Source organism: Acinonyx jubatus, chromosome B3, assembly GCF_027475565.1.
Source record: "Acinonyx jubatus isolate Ajub_Pintada_27869175 chromosome B3, VMU_Ajub_asm_v1.0, whole genome shotgun sequence".
In the NCBI taxonomy this organism is placed as follows: Eukaryota; Metazoa; Chordata; class Mammalia; order Carnivora; family Felidae; genus Acinonyx; species Acinonyx jubatus.
Window position 1 is genome coordinate 98,389,879 of NC_069386.1, and position 18,035 is coordinate 98,407,913.

General features: G+C 33.8%; 1 protein-coding gene across 2 annotated transcripts in view; it reads left to right on the plus strand.

Annotated features, from left to right (window-relative positions):
• The window catches only part of STYX (serine/threonine/tyrosine interacting protein), a 37,498-nt gene extending 20,025 nt beyond the window's left edge, over positions 1-17,473 (plus strand). Inside the window, exons 5-11 of one of the 2 annotated variants that reach the window (XM_015080099.3) lie at positions 2,253-2,313; positions 2,723-2,759; positions 3,200-3,239; positions 3,331-3,381; positions 5,564-5,636; positions 11,568-11,661; positions 13,804-17,473. In XM_015080099.3, coding sequence (XP_014935585.1) covers positions 2,253-2,313; positions 2,723-2,759; positions 3,200-3,239; positions 3,331-3,381; positions 5,564-5,636; positions 11,568-11,661; positions 13,804-13,877 — 430 coding nt within the window. In that variant the 3' untranslated portion in view covers positions 13,878-17,473. The remainder of the gene's footprint in view (positions 1-2,252; positions 2,314-2,722; positions 2,760-3,199; positions 3,240-3,330; positions 3,382-5,563; positions 5,637-11,567; positions 11,662-13,803) is intronic. The other variant, XM_015080100.3, reaches the window with a different exon arrangement.
• Positions 17,474-18,035: the final 562 nt, after the last annotated feature.

An 18,035-nucleotide genomic window follows, 5' to 3' on the forward strand; every position in this document is an offset into this window, starting at 1 on the left:
ACATTCTGAAATATATTGTGTAGGGGTACCTGGGTGGCTCAGTCAGTTGAGCGTCCAGCTTTGGCTCAGGTCATGATCTTGCACTCTGTGAGTTTGAGCCCCACATCCAGCTCTGTGCTGACAGCTCAGAGCCTGAAGCCTTCTTCATATTCTAGGTCCCTCTCACTCTCTGCCCCTCCCCCACTTGTGTGTACGCTCTCTCAAAAATAAACATTAAAAAATTTAAAAATATATATATATAGTGTGTGAATGTACAATAGAATCCTATAACCATGAAAAAGAATGAAATATTTCTGTGTTGATACGGAATAATCATTAAGATTTATTAAAAAAGCAAGGTGTACAACCAAGTGTATATATACTCTCAATGTGTTTAAAAATACATACATTAGACATAGGTTCTTGTATATGCATGGAAAATTTCTAGACTAACACACCAGAAATTTGACAGTGGTTGCTTCTGAGAAGAGAAATTTAGAGTCTGGTAGAAGGGCCTACTTTTTTATTGCAAATATTTTTATATTGTTAGAATTTTTTACCATGTGTACATATTTTTCAGTTAATAAAAACTTTTTAAAATTTTATAAATTTTTAAAATTTATAAAAATTTTAATGTTCATTTGTGTGTGTGTGTATGTGTGTGTGAGAGAGAGAGAGACAGCATGAGTTGGGGAGGGGCAAGAGAGGGAGACACAGATTCTGAAGCAGGCTCCAGGCTCCAAGCTGTCAGCACAGAGCCCGAAGCCGGGCTTGAACTCATGAGCAGCAAGATCATGACCTAAGCCGAAGTCAGATGCTTACCTGACTGAGCCACTCAGGTGCCCCTAAAAACTTATTTTAACAAAGAGATGTTCTATTCTAAAATAAAATAGATTGAATTTTTTTTTTCTAATTGTGAAAGAAATCCTTCTTCTTTATAGATACTATGGAAAATACAGAATGACACTAAGAAAAATATAAAATCATCCACAATTCCACAACCCAGAGAAAACACTTTAGTTAACATTTTGGCATGTTCCTTGTAAATCTTACTCTGTCATACATATGTGTATTATGCATACACACATATAGACTTAACATATATTAAAGAAAATTACAGTGTGATATTTTAAAATGCCATCCTATACATTTCTAATTTGTGTTTTTGTTTTTAGTACCAAAATGTCCTGTGTGCAGCTATTTTATCCTAATGGAAGAATTCTTTCTCCTTAGATTTAGAATATTGGCTTATAGATTGATAGTTCTGCTAATAGTTTTTGACACTCAAAATGGTGTGTAATAAAACATGTTAGATTGATGCTGAATTAACTTTTTTTTCTATGAAGCTGTGTTTTATGTAACAGTTCAGTCTACAAAATCACTTGAGGAGACAGCCATTGTCAGAATCCTTTTGGTTTTTACATTGGATTATCCTTGGATACTGAGTTTTGGGTTCTCTGTGATAAACCCTGAATTTACTGAAGTTGTTAACCACCTAAATGATTGCTAAAGAACTGTAATTTTTAAGGCAATATTGACTTTAAAAATTAATTTTGTATCTTAATTACTATAGATGTATTAATAAGCAAGTAGTCTTGGGTAGGTTAGAAATGAAGTTTTTCACAAAATAAAATAAGCCTAGCATATGAGTAATATCTTATTTTCAGTGTTTTCCAAAGTGTAAAATTGTAGGACAGGTGGTCTCCTGGCTGATTTTTTTTTTTTTTTTTTTTTGCTCTACTGAAGGTTAGTTCAAGCAATGGATATTTGACTCCCATCATTCTGGCTCCATCAGACTTCTATTTTGATTACCTTCCTCTCTTTGAGACTTTGGGCTTACTCTGAATCGTCCTATATAGGGTTGTGAGGAGTGGTCACAGGGCCACTCAGAGAAGAATCTTCTAGTCCATGGGGAAGTTAGTAGAAATAGAAGAATAACAATAAGGAATACAGACACTTTTTGTCTTTATATTCTAGGTCCACTCTGATATAGAGGAAAGTTTCTTCCTTCTTGGGATTTTACAGTTTTAACCAGATAGATTTTTTATACTATAAAATATCAGAGAAATATTAACTTGTTATTTAAGGCTGAAGCATTTAAAAATGCTATGTATGTATTTAAGCAATATAAAATCTATGACCCAGTTCTTGGGCATATGACACTTTGAAAGTTGTTTTGCATTATTTTCTTGGTTGCCAAGAAATTTTGTAAATTTTTTTATACATAGAATTTTATCTGAATGTGTGCTTATCACAAAATATTCTATTTTCAGATATTTAGTCTTGGATATTGCAGATAATCCAGTTGAAAATATAATACGTTATTTTCCCATGGTAGGTATAAAATATTTTAATATTTAGAATTTGTGATTTGACCTCTTAATTATGGTTCTAAAACTTAATAATAATGAAACTAATTCTTTCCCATGCTACTTTTACTTTGTTATGACTGAAAATTGTGGGATTATATTTAAAGAAAATTTATTATTAAAACCATTTTATGATCGCTAAATATCTGAGAAATCACACCTTGAATTTATTAAATTCAAATTAAATTTTAGCTCCTGTATAATTTTAAAAAATTGTAATAGTCACATTTGTAGTATTTTGGAAATTCTTGAATTAAGGTGATTTGTATTCATATAAATTAGCTGGAATTTTTTTTCAATAATTTTTTATTCTGTGTATTTTATGCTTATATTACTCCAGATGTTTTATTAAAACACATGTCTTTTGCCTTCAGACTAAAGAATTTATTGATGGAAGCTTACAGACTGGAGGTAAATAGTAATTTCTTTATGTAGCCAGTGTTTATTTTCAGGAGATTATGTGTTATAGTTAATTTTTTAGTTACCATTTGTCTTAAATGAGGGTATGGAAGTTGGAATTGTATGTAATAGACTATTCCCAAATTTGTTTTTTCCCAACTCCTTGTTTCATTTGAATAGGCTTTCTTAAGTAACCCTATACAACCATTTTTGAATTCTGGGTCAGCTTTAAATGTCTTTAATTTCAAAGTCTACAGGTAATATAAATTGTAAAACTTGAAAGTTAATAAGTATCTAAATGGTATGTATAAAACATAAAACGTTTAAGAAAGGATTTATCTTACTATGGTATAGTACATGGTTTCAATATATTTTAGTTGCTGAATTAGATAGATATATAGATATATATATATATATATATTTTGTCAGAGTAATTATTTCTTGTTTTTCAGGAAAAGTTCTTGTCCATGGAAATGCAGGGATCTCCAGGAGGTATGAAGTTAGAGATTATCTTTTTTTTCCTAGCATTTAATTAATGAGTTGTGTTTTCTATTTTTTTCTAAAATTTTTTCCCCCTCTTCAGTGCTGCCTTTGTTATTGCATACATTATGGAAACATTTGGAATGAAGTACAGGTAAGAAAGCACTCTGAAACCTAGCCAATTTAAATTCTCATTAAAATGAAGCTTAATGGAAACAGTTTGGGAGTTTGAAGTTGATATTCTCTTCATTTTGTCATCTAGTCATGTTTGATTAGGCAGGTTCTTATATTCCATGCTTAGTTGTTTAACCTTTGTAGCTTTGTCTACCTTGTGTAGATATACCTTAGGCTAATATTTTGGGGTTTTAGGGAACTAGTGCTAGATGTTATTTTAAGAAGCCATGATAGTTACAGTTGGAAATAACCCTTGGAAAAGTAATTATTTACTACTAGAGAATTGTTCAGTCTGAGTTTAAAAACTTAGACACACACACACACACACAAACTCGTACACACAGATGTTTATTGCTTCCCTTGTTTAAAAGGCTAATCTAGGGGCATCTGGGTGGCTCAGTTGGTTAAGCCTCCGACTTCGTCTCAGGTCATGATCTCACAGTCCATGAGTTCGAGCCCTGCGTCGGGCTGTGTGCTGACAGCTCAGAGCCTGTAGCCTGCTTCAGATTCTGTGTGTCCCTCTCTCTCTGCCTCTCCCCCACTCATACTCTGTTTCTCTTTCTCTCTCTCTCTCTCAAAAATAAATAAATGTTAAAAAAATTATAAAAGGCTAATTTATTACGTTTTCCTTTAACAATAGTTGGGTGAAAAATTACCTAGGCACTGTTTCATCTTCTGTTCATAATTCAGTGTAGTCTTTCTTATCCAGAATCAACTTTTCCAAGCATACTAGCTAGATAAAAGAGAGAGAGTGCCCCAGAACAAAAGAAAAAACTGGTCAATGTACAGTGTTTCCTGTTCTTAGTGTGTCTTGTACATGTTAGAAATCTTGTAATCATTGACACCTCCTTGTCATTCACTCCTTACCTCCTAAACTGACCCTTTACCAGCCTGTTTTATGTCCTAAAATATACCTTGAATCTGTCACTTTATCTTTCTCTTCATCATCATTTAATCTTCAATCCAAGCTCCAATCATGTCTTTCCTGGACTCTTCCAATGGTAGCCTTCTTAGTGGTTTTATGTATCCTTTTGTTTCTCCAGTCCATTTTTTTCTGCACTACAGTAGGAGTGAACTTTTCAAAAGATAAATCTGGTCATATAATCACCGTACCCCCAAAAAGCTCTCAAAGGTTTCTGATCCTTAATAATTTTTAACATGGCCAGTGAAACTTTGTGTGATATGCCTGTATCAACTTATCCATCATTGTATCATGTTCTCTGTTAGTCTCTTCATTTGAGCTGTATTCAGCCTTGGATCCACATGACTAATACATACTAGACATTCAAATGCTTGTTTAATTTGTTTGGTATCCTTTGTGTTTAAATTTCTTAAAAGTGTCAGTTCCTAGGGATACCTGGGTGGCTCAGTTGGTCGAGTGTTCCACTCTTGATTTTGGCTCAGTCATGATCTCAGGGTTGTGAGTTCGAAGCCCACATTGGGCTCTGCACTGGGCATGGAGCCTACTTAAGATTCTCTCTTTTCCTCTTCCTCTGCCTCTCCCCCCACCTGCTCGCACACTCTCACTCTGTCTCTCTAAGGTGTCAATTCTTAATATTATTTGAATACAAATCCTTCATTTATTTAATTGAAAAAGATAAATGCTGGCTAGACGTTATGTTTTATATATTCTCTTTATTATTTGGTGTCTTGTCAGTAGTAATAATAATGGTGAAAATAGCTTCCATACATTGGGTCTGTGGCAGGTACTATTCTAGGCTCTTTTATCTCATTTAAGCCTTACAACAACACAAGGGAGTAGATATAGTTCTCCTTGTTTAAACATTGGTAATATTTTGAGCATGTACTGTGTGATAGATGCTCTACAAAGGTGCTTTACACTTATATCTTCCATCTTCACAGTAGCCTATCAAGACAGGAATTATTATAATCCCTAATTTACAGATGAGAAAAATAAAGTTTAGAAAGTTGAGCAGCTTCCCTTAGAACACAAGCTGGTAAATAAGCGGGATTGTGATATTTCATCTGACCATGCTGTCGATTTTTCCTCTACATCTCCACCTCTCTGTAGTAAAAGCTGTATATGAGTTCCTATTTTAGGTAAATTTTTGGGATAAGTTCTTATTTTAGGTAAATTATGAAAAAAGTGAGATTATTCATGAAATAATAACATCACCTTAGTTTTCTTTTTTTGTTTTCAGAGATGCATTTGCTTATGTTCAAGAAAGAAGATTTTGTATTAATCCTAATGCTGGATTTGTCCATCAACTTCAGGTAACTTTTCTCTTCTTCCTCTTTAAGGTATCAGAAAATAGGATAATTCATTTTCTTACGTCCATGTAGATTAAATGTAGAATTTACTTTAAATACCTAAAAATTGCCATAATCTAATTATTTATTTAATTTTATTATTATTTTTTAACTTTTTAAATTTATTTTAAATATAATCTCTACACCTAACATGGGGCTTGAATTCAGGACCCCGAGATCAAGAGTTGCATGCTCCTCTAACTGACCCAACCAGGCACCCCCTAATTTGATTTTTTATTCAAGTTTACATTTCCAGTTAAAAGTTTTTTCTTTTTCTTTTCTTTTTTTTTTTTTTTTTTAATTTATTTATTTTAAGAGAAAGCGAGGGAAAGAGAAAATCCCAAGCAGAGTCCACAGTGTCAGTGCAGAGCCCAATACTGGGCTCAAACTCACAAACCATGAGACCATGACCTGAGCCAAAGTCGGATGCTTAACCAACTGAGCCACCCAGGCGCCACTCAAAAGTATTTTCTTAAAAGCTGCTATTACTGTGAAAAAAGGGTTAAAGGCACATTGTTAAATGTAAGATAAAATAATTGTTAGAAATTTCATTTTTTCCCCTCTATTTTGATTGTACACAGAGACAAGAGTTTTGATTCTAAATATACTATGTATAGAAGCTTTTATATTTTATTTTCTATTTTATAGGCCTTATTTTTTCCATGTTTCAAATTTTGTTGGTGCCTAGAAGATGAACTAAAAAGACAGTAAGATAAACCTGTGAGGTATCTGATTAAACTAGTTTATTTAATTTTTTCCAAAAAGGAAAATTATAGATTAAAGGATGTCTTCTTACTCATTCCATCCAGTTATGCAGGAGTAAATAAGTTTCTTTGCCTTTTAACCCTGTTGTGTAAAAACGTTGTCTTTTTAAATTGATGTTTTTATTTAAAAAAGTAATATATACTTATATATACTTATGGTATTATATATACTTATGGTTAAAATTCAACAATATATATACAACTGTACCAGCATTTTTATATGTATATATACATATATGTATATATGCATCATAACTTTATATTATTAATTCCTTATACATAAACCTTTAGATTGTTTCTAGTCTTTCATGATTATGAACAATATTGGGAAAAGTATCCTGGTAGGTACATCTTTGTTTACATGTGTGAATATGCCTGTAAGATATATACATATATAGAGAGAGGAATTGTTGGGTCAGAGGCATTTGAAATTTGATGTTATCACGTAGTCTTTTAAAAGGCTTAAATAATGTAAGCCACCAGGAAACTAGAAGTACCTTTTTCCCAATATCACATTCAGTACCAATAGCCAAAAATATTTTATCAGATTTTTCTGATCATTGTCATCATGGTGGTAAAAGTGGCAACTCCAGTGGTTTGCCCATCTTTCTATCAGATTATTGATATTTTTTTTCATTGGTTTATAAGAGCTCTTTATATATTAAGGAACCTATTTTTAGCCAACTGAGTTGAAATGCTATTTTTATTATATACTGAACTCTTATCTATATTTGGGCCTATTTCTGGACTTTGTGTTCTATTCCATTGCTCTGCTTACTGCTGCAATTGTATCAAACAATTTTAAATACTATGATATTATATAAGTCAGTTATGGTATAGCTCAAGATTCCCTCATTAATGTTCTTTCTAGAATTTTCCTGGCAAGGTTTTAACATTGTGTGTGTGAACTTTACTGAAAAGAGCTCTATATTTTTTATTTTATAACTATGTTTACGGTTCAGAAAGAATTGATACCTTACATTTTTAGTCTTTGTCTCTAAGAATATATTCCATTTATTCAAATCAATTTTTATGTCCTCTAGTGTTTTAAAGTTTTCTTTTTGGGGGCACCTGGGTGGTTCAGTCGGTTAAGCATCCGACTTCAGCTCATGTCATGATCTCGCTGTTTGTGAGTTTGAGCCCTGCATCGGCCTCTGTGCTGACAGCTTCGAGCCTGGAGCCTGTTTTGGATTCCGTGTTTCCCTCTCTCTCTGCCCCTCCTCTGCTCGCACTCAGTCTCTGTCTCTCAAAAATAAACATTTAAAAAAAATTTTTTTTAATCTTTCTTTTTGTAGAATATATGTATTTCTTATGAAATTTACAGTATCCTATATTCAACACAGTTTACTCAGCAGAATAGCCAGAATCTTATTACAGGTTATCCCTCCACTTAAAATAAAAGCCACAGGCCTTATTTACAATGACTTTTATAGCCTTACACTTGCAGTCCTTTACCTTTCAGTTCTAATCTCCTACTATCTCATTTGCTTACTAAGTATGTTCCAGTCACATTGACCTTCTCACAATTCCTTGAAAATACTATGCATGTTCTCATCTCAAGGCACTTGCCCTTATTCCCCCCACCTAGAATGCTTTCCCCCAAACATCTGCATGGCTTGTTCCCTTAATTTTCCTTTGACTGCATTATTGCAATAGCATTCTAATGGGTATTAGGAATACTTGCTTCTGCCCTTACCTCCTAAATCCCTACATTCAAAAGAAATATTAGTTTGGACAAAAGTGGTAGCAAGGGAAGAGGTGAGAAGAGATCACATTGTGGATTTGACAGTATAGCTGACAGGATTTGCTGATGGATTGGATGTGAAGAGAGAAGATTAAGATGAATCTAAGCCTTTATGGAAGATATGAAAGAAACTGCATGAGAAGATTTAAGGGGAATAAAATCAAGTTCGGTTTTGGTTACATTAAGGTTGAGAGGGCTGTTAGGCAGTAGGCAGTTATACACATCAAAGTCCAGACTTCAGGGGAAAGAACCATGTATCTAATTAGTATTATATAGATGCCAATGAAAGCCCTGAGACTGGGTGAGATCACTACGGGAATGTAGATAGAGAAGAAGTTCGAAAACAACCCTGATGCACTCCAACATGTAGAGGGTGGGGAGATGAGGAATTAGCAGAAAAGATCGAAAAGAATGGCCAGTGGGATAGGAAAAAAATCAGGGTGGCTTGTTTGAGAAGTCAAGTGAAGGAAGTGTTTGAAGAAGCAGGGAATGATCCTACAAAGGCTGATAATAGGTCAAATAAGATCAGGGCTGAGAATTAACATTAGGTTAGGAACATGAGGTTATTGGTGTCCTTGACAAACAGAAGGCAAAGGATAAGCCTAATTGCTCAGCATTCAGGGAAAAATGGGAAGAGAGGAATGTGAACAGCAAGAATAGATAATTGCAGGAATTATGCTTTGAAGGGGAAAACAGAAATGACAGCTGGAGGGGAAATTAGGGTTATTAGGGGGGATTTTGTTTTCTAAAGTCTAGCATATTTGCTGTCTGGGCAATTCCAGGAGAACAGAGGAAATTGATATTATGCCAGAAATGGATAGTATGGTCTATTCTCTTTGTTGAGTTTATTATATTTATTATTAAGCCGTTGACCTTGAGAGTTGATATGTCATCTCTTTCATTACTACATTTCTTCCTTGAGTCCTTTTATCTCTTCTTTGTATTCATTTCAGAAATGTCATATTCTCATTGAGTTCATGGAGAATTAATCATGTTCATTTGCTTCATGGAATGATTTTCGTTTTTTTTTTTTTTTTTTTAATGTTTTATTTATTTTTGAGAGAGACAGAGCGTGAGTGGGGAAGGGGCAGAGAGAGAGGAAGACACAGAATCTGAAGCCATCTCCAGGCCCTGAGCTGTCAGCACAGAGCCCGACATGGGACTCAAACTCAAAAACAGTGAGATCATGACCTGAGCCAAAGCCAGACCCTTAACTGATTGAGCCACCTAGGCGCCCCCATGGAGTGATTTTCATGCTGTGTTCTTCATATGACTTTTGGTTTATAATGTTGCTTTTTTTCCCCTTGTGACATCTTTATGTTAAAAAACCTACAATAGTTCCTTTTTGATTATAGGTCATCTTTGAATTAGAAGTATTCTTCTTAGATCAGCTATTTGCCCAACAGTGAAGTTGTGGGAGAGGAACCTGGGTAGTGGTTGGGAAAGACAGATAGCTTAAATTTTCCCAGTTGTCTTAGAAGACTTTCTTGCCAACACTTTTCTCTGGTGGTATGACTACTCAATGGAGTAGGAAGCAGAGCCCCCCCACCCCATGTCACAGGTTTTTCTCATTTAGATTGATGAACACCTCATGCATGTTAGAATCACCCAGAGGAAGCTAAGCTAAACCAATTAAATGAGAATCACTGGGGGTGAGACTTAATATTTAAGTTTTTTTTTTTTATTTTTGAGAGAGAGACAGACAGAGAGACAGAGCACAAGCAGGGGAGGAGCAGAGAGAGAAGGAGACACTGAATCTGAAACAGGCTCCTGGCTCCGAGGTGTCAACACAGAGCCTGATGCGGGACTTGAACTCATGAATCCTGAGATAATGACCTGAGCTGAAGTTGAATGCTTACCCAACTAAGGCACCCAGATGCCCCTATATATGTATTTGAAGCCTCTCCGGTGATCTTTAGGTATAGCCAGTCTTGGAGAATTACTGGTTAAGGTTTTATTTTTAACTAAGATCAGATACTTGGCTTCATACTTCACCTTACTATCATATAGCCTGTTTCTTGCAAAAATATCATGTGTGGGCATTCACATTTTCCCTGATATGCCCTACCTCATCCCACAGCCCACTCACATTTCCTGATCAGCATACTATTTAAAGGCTTATTAGTTTTATCTTAGGCACACCATCTTTCTTTGGAGAACTCTGAAGTGTACCCATTCTGCCTGATTTTTGCAGTCAGGCATCTTGTGTTCTAGCTTGTCTGGTTCCATTTTTTTTTTTTTTTTTAATTTACTGTGGAATATAATACACATATAGAAAATGCATAAAATGTAAATACACATTCATGTAACCACCATTAGGTCAAGAAACTGAACCTATGCTAGGATCTCAAAAGCCCTGTGATGCCCCTTCCCAATCACAGATACTCTTTCTCCTTTTGTAAAGGTAACCACTATTCTGACCTATTTGGTAATTATTTCTTTAGTTTTCATTCTTCTCATATTTACGGTTATGGTTGTTTCCTAGTTTCATCAAATGAGGTGTTCTCTATTATCAGAGGAGAGGGATAGAAATGCCTTTATTCTTCCATGTTTGGAGGTAGAGGACTATTCATTTTAAGGGATCAGAAAATCAAATACATATTTGAATCCATTAAATGCCTTATATTAGTCTCATTTTTAAAGGGGTGCCTGGGTGACTAAGTCAGTTGAGCATCTGACTTCAGCTGAAGTCATAATCTCGCAGTTCATGAGTTAGAGCCCATGTTGGGCTCTCTGCTATCAGTGTGGAGCCTACTTGGGATCCTCTGCCTCTCTCTCTCTCTCTCTGCCTCTTCCCCTCCTGCATGTGCACACACTCTCTCTCTCAAGAATAAATATTAAACAAATAACTTCTCCAAAATACAGTATTAAGGTGAAATGGGGAGAAAGGAGTAATAAGTTACATTAAAAAAATAATAAAATATTCTACAAAAACATTTTATCTTTATTGAACTTTATTTCATTTTATTCTTAGTCATTTTATGAGATTGCTTGTTTGGGTTTGTGGTGTGTGTGTGTGTGTGTGTGTGTGTGTGTGTGTGTGTGTTTTAACGGAGGAGCTTAGACATCATGTAATTAACACCGCAAAGGCTTGTGTTTTAACAGAGGAAGTCAGAGATCATATAGCTAATGCCCCAGTGGCAGAGAACATACACCAGCAGTTCAACGTATGATACCCTAGTGCAAGCAATTAGCTTGACTTGATTTATAGTTTCATCAGTAAATGCAAAATTATGAGGTCAGAATTTTAAACCTGTATTTCTCTTACAACAATTATGGCACCAGATTTTTCAGTGTCAATAAGAATACCAGTAATGAACATGGTAACCACTGTTTTGGGTACCCAAGAATTTAAATGTATATTCAAGTTAATTAAATCTTTTTTAGGAATATGAAGCCATCTACCTAGCAAAATTAACCATACAGATGATGTCACCCCTCCAGATAGAAAGGTCATTATCCGTTCATTCTGGACCCACAGGTAAGGATGTTTTTTCATTTTGGAGAAGGTTGGGGAGAGAGATGATGGTATGAAAGGTAGAAAGCATCTTTTGCTCTTTATTGGTTATACTGAACAATTTAAATTGTTTAGAAAACTTGGGGTAGACTATTGAATTAAAACAAGATAATTGTAAATTTTAATTTTATACTGAATACATGTGTATTATATTGAGCTTCTACTGTGTAAACACCACTGTACTTGGTTAATAGAATAGGCTAGTTAGAAGATCACATTTCTGCTTCGTTTTAGTTTAAGTCTTTAAGTGGTGTAACTGCTGTAAAGATTAAAATAAGAGGGATCTGGAGAAGGGGCTTTAAGTACACTCCATGATCTTACTAAAAATAAAAGATGGTTAAATAAGTGAAAGCATGTTTCAAGTTAAATAGGGTGACTAATGTGAGCCACTCCAGTTTTTCTCTTGTCATCGTTATTTCAGTCCCTTCTCCCTTTCTTCCCTTTTTCAGAGTATTCTCTCCATTATTTTCAAAGTTAATGATCCAAGCTTGCTGTCAAAATCTTTTATCTTTCTTCTCCAAGACCTTTGTTACCCTTGTTTGTATCCTTTCCTTTTTACTCAATCTCAGTCTATTTCAGGTTCATATTGGCCTCCTATCCAAACTCTAACTTGGTTTATTCTGTACATTCTTGCCAGATTTATTTTCATAGAAGATAGTTCATAAAAGATAGTTCTAATGTATTTTTCCTGTACAAAAGCCTTCATTGGTTTTATTCCTACAGAAGAAAACATAGAGTGTCATAGTAAGTAAAGGCACTTCTGATCTTGGTGTCTCTCAGAGTTCCTCTTTATATATGCATTCCAGAAAACTGAACTCATGGTTTCATTTGTGTCTTCTTTTCTCCACCTAGAGTGCATCACATTGTCTCTCTACCTTTAAAAACTTAGTTCACACGTTACTCAAGAGAAAGGATGATTAACTTAATCTTCCTCCAATCCCTAGTTATTTGGAATTCCTATACTCTAGAGCTTTATTTGTACCTTCTCACTTGTTGCTTGCATTAGTTGTTGATGTTTCTTACCTCTTTTAGATCCAAGTTCAGCACTTCATCTGAAACTCAGCTAGACCAGCTGTATTTAGCTTTATGGCTAGCATATTTTCTTTATCCCATTGCCTTGATATTCTATCATTATTTTATTGATCTTATAGTGAGACATTAGTTTCATGTTAGAATCCAACCTCTGATACAACATTATTACCATGATTTAGCCCAACCTTTTGGGCATAACTTTAAGCTTGTGCCATTGTTAGGCAGATAACACAGTAGACCCTTTACCATTTTAATTGTTCCCCTAAGTTTTCCTCCATGGAGACTCAAATTTCTTGACTATAACTATTGGCCATATAGGGGTAACTTTGATTCTATGTGGAAAATTTCTGTACTAGCAGACTTTGATGTAAAGAGTAGGTAAAATAAAATCTGCTCTGTGACATCCCATCCTTTCTCTTAGTTTTAGACTTCTTGGTAATCAAACCACAGCTTCACTGGAAAAATATTTTCAGCAGTGTCTATGAAAGCAAAAAGATAATCATATCTCAAAAATAAGATTGCAAAAATACAAAATTAATCTCTTAAATTTTATGTTCGAAGTCACAGGTTTATGGTGCCTAAAAAACAAACTTGGCAACCAAACATTTAGGTACCATTATCTCTTTAAAAATTCTGTTTTCAAGATATTTTAAAAATTAATGATTGTGGGGCACCTAGGTGCCTCAGTCAGTTAAGCATTTGCCTTCCACTCAGGTCATGATCTCACACAAGAGATTGTGAGTTCGAGCCCCACATCGGGCTCTCTGCTCTCAGTGTGGATCTTCTGTCTGCCACCCCCGCCCCCAAAATAAATAAATAAATAAGTATTAATGATTGTTATTTGTAATATCTAAGACATAGTTAATTCTCAAGAGGGGAAATATATCCTGTCATGAAGATATAAAATTGTTTGGGTAACAGAAGAATTTACTAACATTCACTAAAAATTCAGTTATGGAATTCTAGTGAATATCCCTACATTTATGAAAATGAAATTTTTACTGGATCTAACATTGTAGCAATTGGACTTATTTAAGTTCCCATTATATGTTATATTCATGCAATAATTTTTAGGCAGTTTGAAGAGAACACATGAAGAAGAAGATGATTTTGGAAACATGCAAGTGGCAACTGCACAAAATGGCTGACTCGAGAGCAAGATTACAGAGGATGTGAATTTCTATTTGGGAAGGAGAAAATACTAGAGACAATAATAATGTAAAATGGTAAAAATACAAGTAGTTTTTTTTTTTTTTTCAATTATATGTTGCTTCCAGACGTGTTTCTCTGCAACTTGTTGAGCAACATTTTAAGAAGATGTTGGACTTCTGCAATAGATGGCACTGATGGTTTTACTCCTTTTTTCTTTTCTTTTTCCTTTCTTTCTTTTTTTCTTTTTTTTTTTTTTTTACACTTTACAGTTTTATTATAAACCAAGAATTTTGGACTTGCAAAGAGGTATTATTGCAATAATGCACTTTTCATACTTGAAATTTATTTGTATGATATAAAGTTATTACTTTAAACAAAATGCAAGTTAGGGGGGATTTGTTTATAAAATCTGGGTAATTTATAACGAGAATTTCCTAAAGTTTGCTAAAAATTCATTTTGTGTTCTATATATTACATTTTAAAAATAATTTTACAGTTCACTTTTATGATGGAACCTCTTATGGAAACAGCAAATGCAGAAATCTGCCACATACCTGTTTTAGTATAATTCAGTAGCTTCATTACCCTTTTATTTTTTTAAACTTCTTTATCCCTTATTAATAATCTTTGAATCATGACATTAGCCAACTTTTCTTACTTTAACATGATCCAAGTATTGCTTCTATTTCTATTATCTTCGTAATTTGTTTATTCTAAAGAAAAAAAGTATAATGAACAGAGGAAGATGTTTTGCTTGGTGATACCAGATGCTAAAAAACAAGGAGTTTTAGACTTTTGAGTGACTTTCCTTTTTTCCTTAACAGCCAAATGTTGTGTTTGTTCTTTTTAGAGTTGCCTACCCCATTTTTTCTCTGTCCAAAATAGTTCGAAATAGAATATAATAACCAATGTAGCACTATTTTTTTTCTAAATGAAGCCCAAAAGAGAAAAGTGCCTTGCATTATTAAAAAATTAAAAATAAAAAAATAAATCTTCACGACCTCTAAATTAGTATGTATAACGGTGAAAAGTTTTTAATGTTCTTTTGTAATTTCTTTTTCTTTTTAACCACAAATTAGTTAAAACAGAGTCTGCGGCTTAAAGAAACCTCAGTAAGTTATTAATGTGAAATATTTACTCCTTCATTTTATGTTGTCTTAATGAGTCTGTGAGGTTGTTCTGGCTCAGATAGCAGCTTTTCTTGAAGATGCATTTATTGGGGAAAGTGGTTTGTGGGAAACCTCATTGTATTTAAAATTAGTGTTTTAATTCTTTACATTGAGTTAATCCAAATTTCCCCCATAATTTGCATTAACAAAGTCACTTTATGGATCCTTAATTCTCCATATTTTTATTTATACATATAAAGATTGTTCTAAGAAAAACATTTTTGCTATTTTAAGTATGCCATGAGGGAGGAGAGGAGTGTTTTTAACTTTTTATAGTTGATTTAGGGTAGCACAAACAAAACTCCTGTATATCTCATTTTTCAGTCCTCTCTTGAGGTGCTTTACTGATGGGAATGATTTCCATACATTCCCTTGGTACCATCAGGTACTATGCAAGGTAACCCATTACACCAAGTTACTTGTTTTGCTTTCCTCCCTACAATGTAATATAATACAGTAAAAAAGCTTTTTTTTATCCAGCATAGCAGGAGAGTGGAAATGAATTAAAATTGTTTTATTAACTAAGAGTTAATTCCTATTGACCGAGGTGGTATTCTTCTGATTCCTTTCTCTTCCCCTATTTTACCACCCTGAGAAGAGCCTATGATTAATCCCACTGTGGTCTTGTATTCTGTTGTGTGATTAGGTCATGGTGTGGTAGTCCAGTAGAGTCAAGATTTGCATTGTGTTCAGAAATTCCACTTGGCAAAATGCCAGATAACACAGCTTTCCTGTATATAGATCACTATATAGGTCAGCAAAAACCTCTCTTGCAACCTAATAATCTGTGATGCTTCTTCATTCAGCAGAAACTCTGCTTAAAAGAATCTTCGTAATACTACATTTAGGTTTTAAAATGAGGGAGTTAAGATTTTTAACATTAGTTTCTTAAATACACATATCCTCTCTAGTCTGGCCAAAAATACAGATTTGGTCATTTATTAATTTAAAGCTGGTAATTTTCCACTTTTTCTAACCACTGTAATTTTTATGTTGTCACTGAAGTGCCTGCCCAGCACTGTATATTAAAGACTGTCTCTTGAACACTAGGAAAAGGGACTATCATCATCTTGAGTACAGTACTAATGGGGACAAAACATGAAGTTTATTTTTCTTTCATGTAAGAACACCCCAAGTTTGTTTTACCTAAATTCAACTAGTTCTGGTAGCTCTTCTAGTCTTTCTTCTGTTTGGTTCCATTTCTGTTAATTCTTTTATTTCTACAGATGTTTTGTGATAGTTACCTATAATACATTTAACCAATCATGACTTTTTTCCTAGACTATTTGAATAATGTATGAGTGATGTAGCACCTAATTTTAGACATTAAATATGTTATCTGGGCAAGGATTTAAACTGAAATTGCAGGAAAACTGCTTTACTGTCCACGTTAAAAGTATGAAACAAGTATTGAAAATATTCAAACTGGAATGGCAGTATTCTTACCTTCTAATTTTAATTAGTTCATGTTAATTTCTTATCTATTATGTGTTTAAATAGCAGTTACCTTTATTTGTATCTACTCTATGGTGGAAATGTTAAACCATGATAGCTTCTGGCTTCTGATACCAACTCTCAACCACTTAACTTTTACAGCAGAATATTTGTTTTGGGGGGAGGGGGATTTTGTGCTTCATATGAGTTTAGAAGTAATGTCAGAAAATGTTAAGCATGTCCTTTTTAAGAAAATATAAGGTTTCTAATTGTCTAATTACCATGGTAATTCAAGTGAATTAGAAGTATTTAACTGCAATCTTGAATTATAAAGTTGGGATGCATATATATATATATACACACACACACACACATATATATCAGGATCTCAACTTGATGTAAAGTAAATGAGCAGTTACCTGGCGGATTTTTTTTTTTTTATAACTGGTTTAATCCATAATTCCATAACAAACTTAGCTTCACTTCAGTATTTACTTTATCTTTGTCCATCCAAACATGCTCCAATATGGAAATGATAGGAAATAACTAAGATTACTAAAAGATTTTATTTTATTTTTAGAAAGATAAGTTTCTAGGATCTTTGAATGCTGGATTTTTTTGTCTTACCCATCCATGGCAGCTAAAAAAAAAAAAATCAAAATATTCAGGTTTACATGTTAGCTCTCTCATAGGGAGTTGCCATACCTCACAGTTCAAAGTGTATTCTATAGATCAGTAACATTATACTGACATGTAATTGCAATTTACTATGCAGCAAAAATGATTCAAGAAGAAAAATAACCTACAGTGTCTATTTACCTTTGTATAGGGAATTGCTTAAGTTACTCTGCTTTTAACATTTGTACTTGGATAAAATGCTTATGTATGTATAGGAATGTCACAGTGCAAGATGCTGCTAGCCCAGGCACAAAGTATTAAAATTATTTTGTGAAGATTGGTGGTTGTATTAAAACTGTTGTGCCATTATACCTCAAAAAGATTGAAACGTTCATTTATACTGCTTATGCCTCAGAACTTCTTTAGATTGTTGTCTTCTAGGTAAAAGTAACCTGCTTTTACTACCTCAGATTAATAAGGATGAACAAACATTGGATGTTAAGCATTTAAGAGTATCTTCAAAAAATATTGTATGGTCACACACACACAAATCCAGGCAAGGCCTGAATTTTAGCTCAAGAATATTTCTTAAGTATTAGTTGAACAAACTTGGAGTTGGAAGTAAATTCATGTCTGAAGGAAAGAGTATAAATCATCCACAGAGCAGCTTCTAGCCTGTTAAAAACAACACTACTTGTGTTCACAGTACCATATTCCCCATCAGCCTACATACTACTTACTCTTCATCAAATCTAAGATGCTATCACTACACTATTCTTTTAGATACCACTAAAAGGCAAAATATTGTTGAATAAACTGTGGCAAGCCATTGATCAGAAAACGCATCCTGATTTCCAAAATGTTAGCATAAAAAATGTGCATCTTAGAGTCAAGGAAATGTAAAAATACAAAATATATGAGGCATGATAAAAA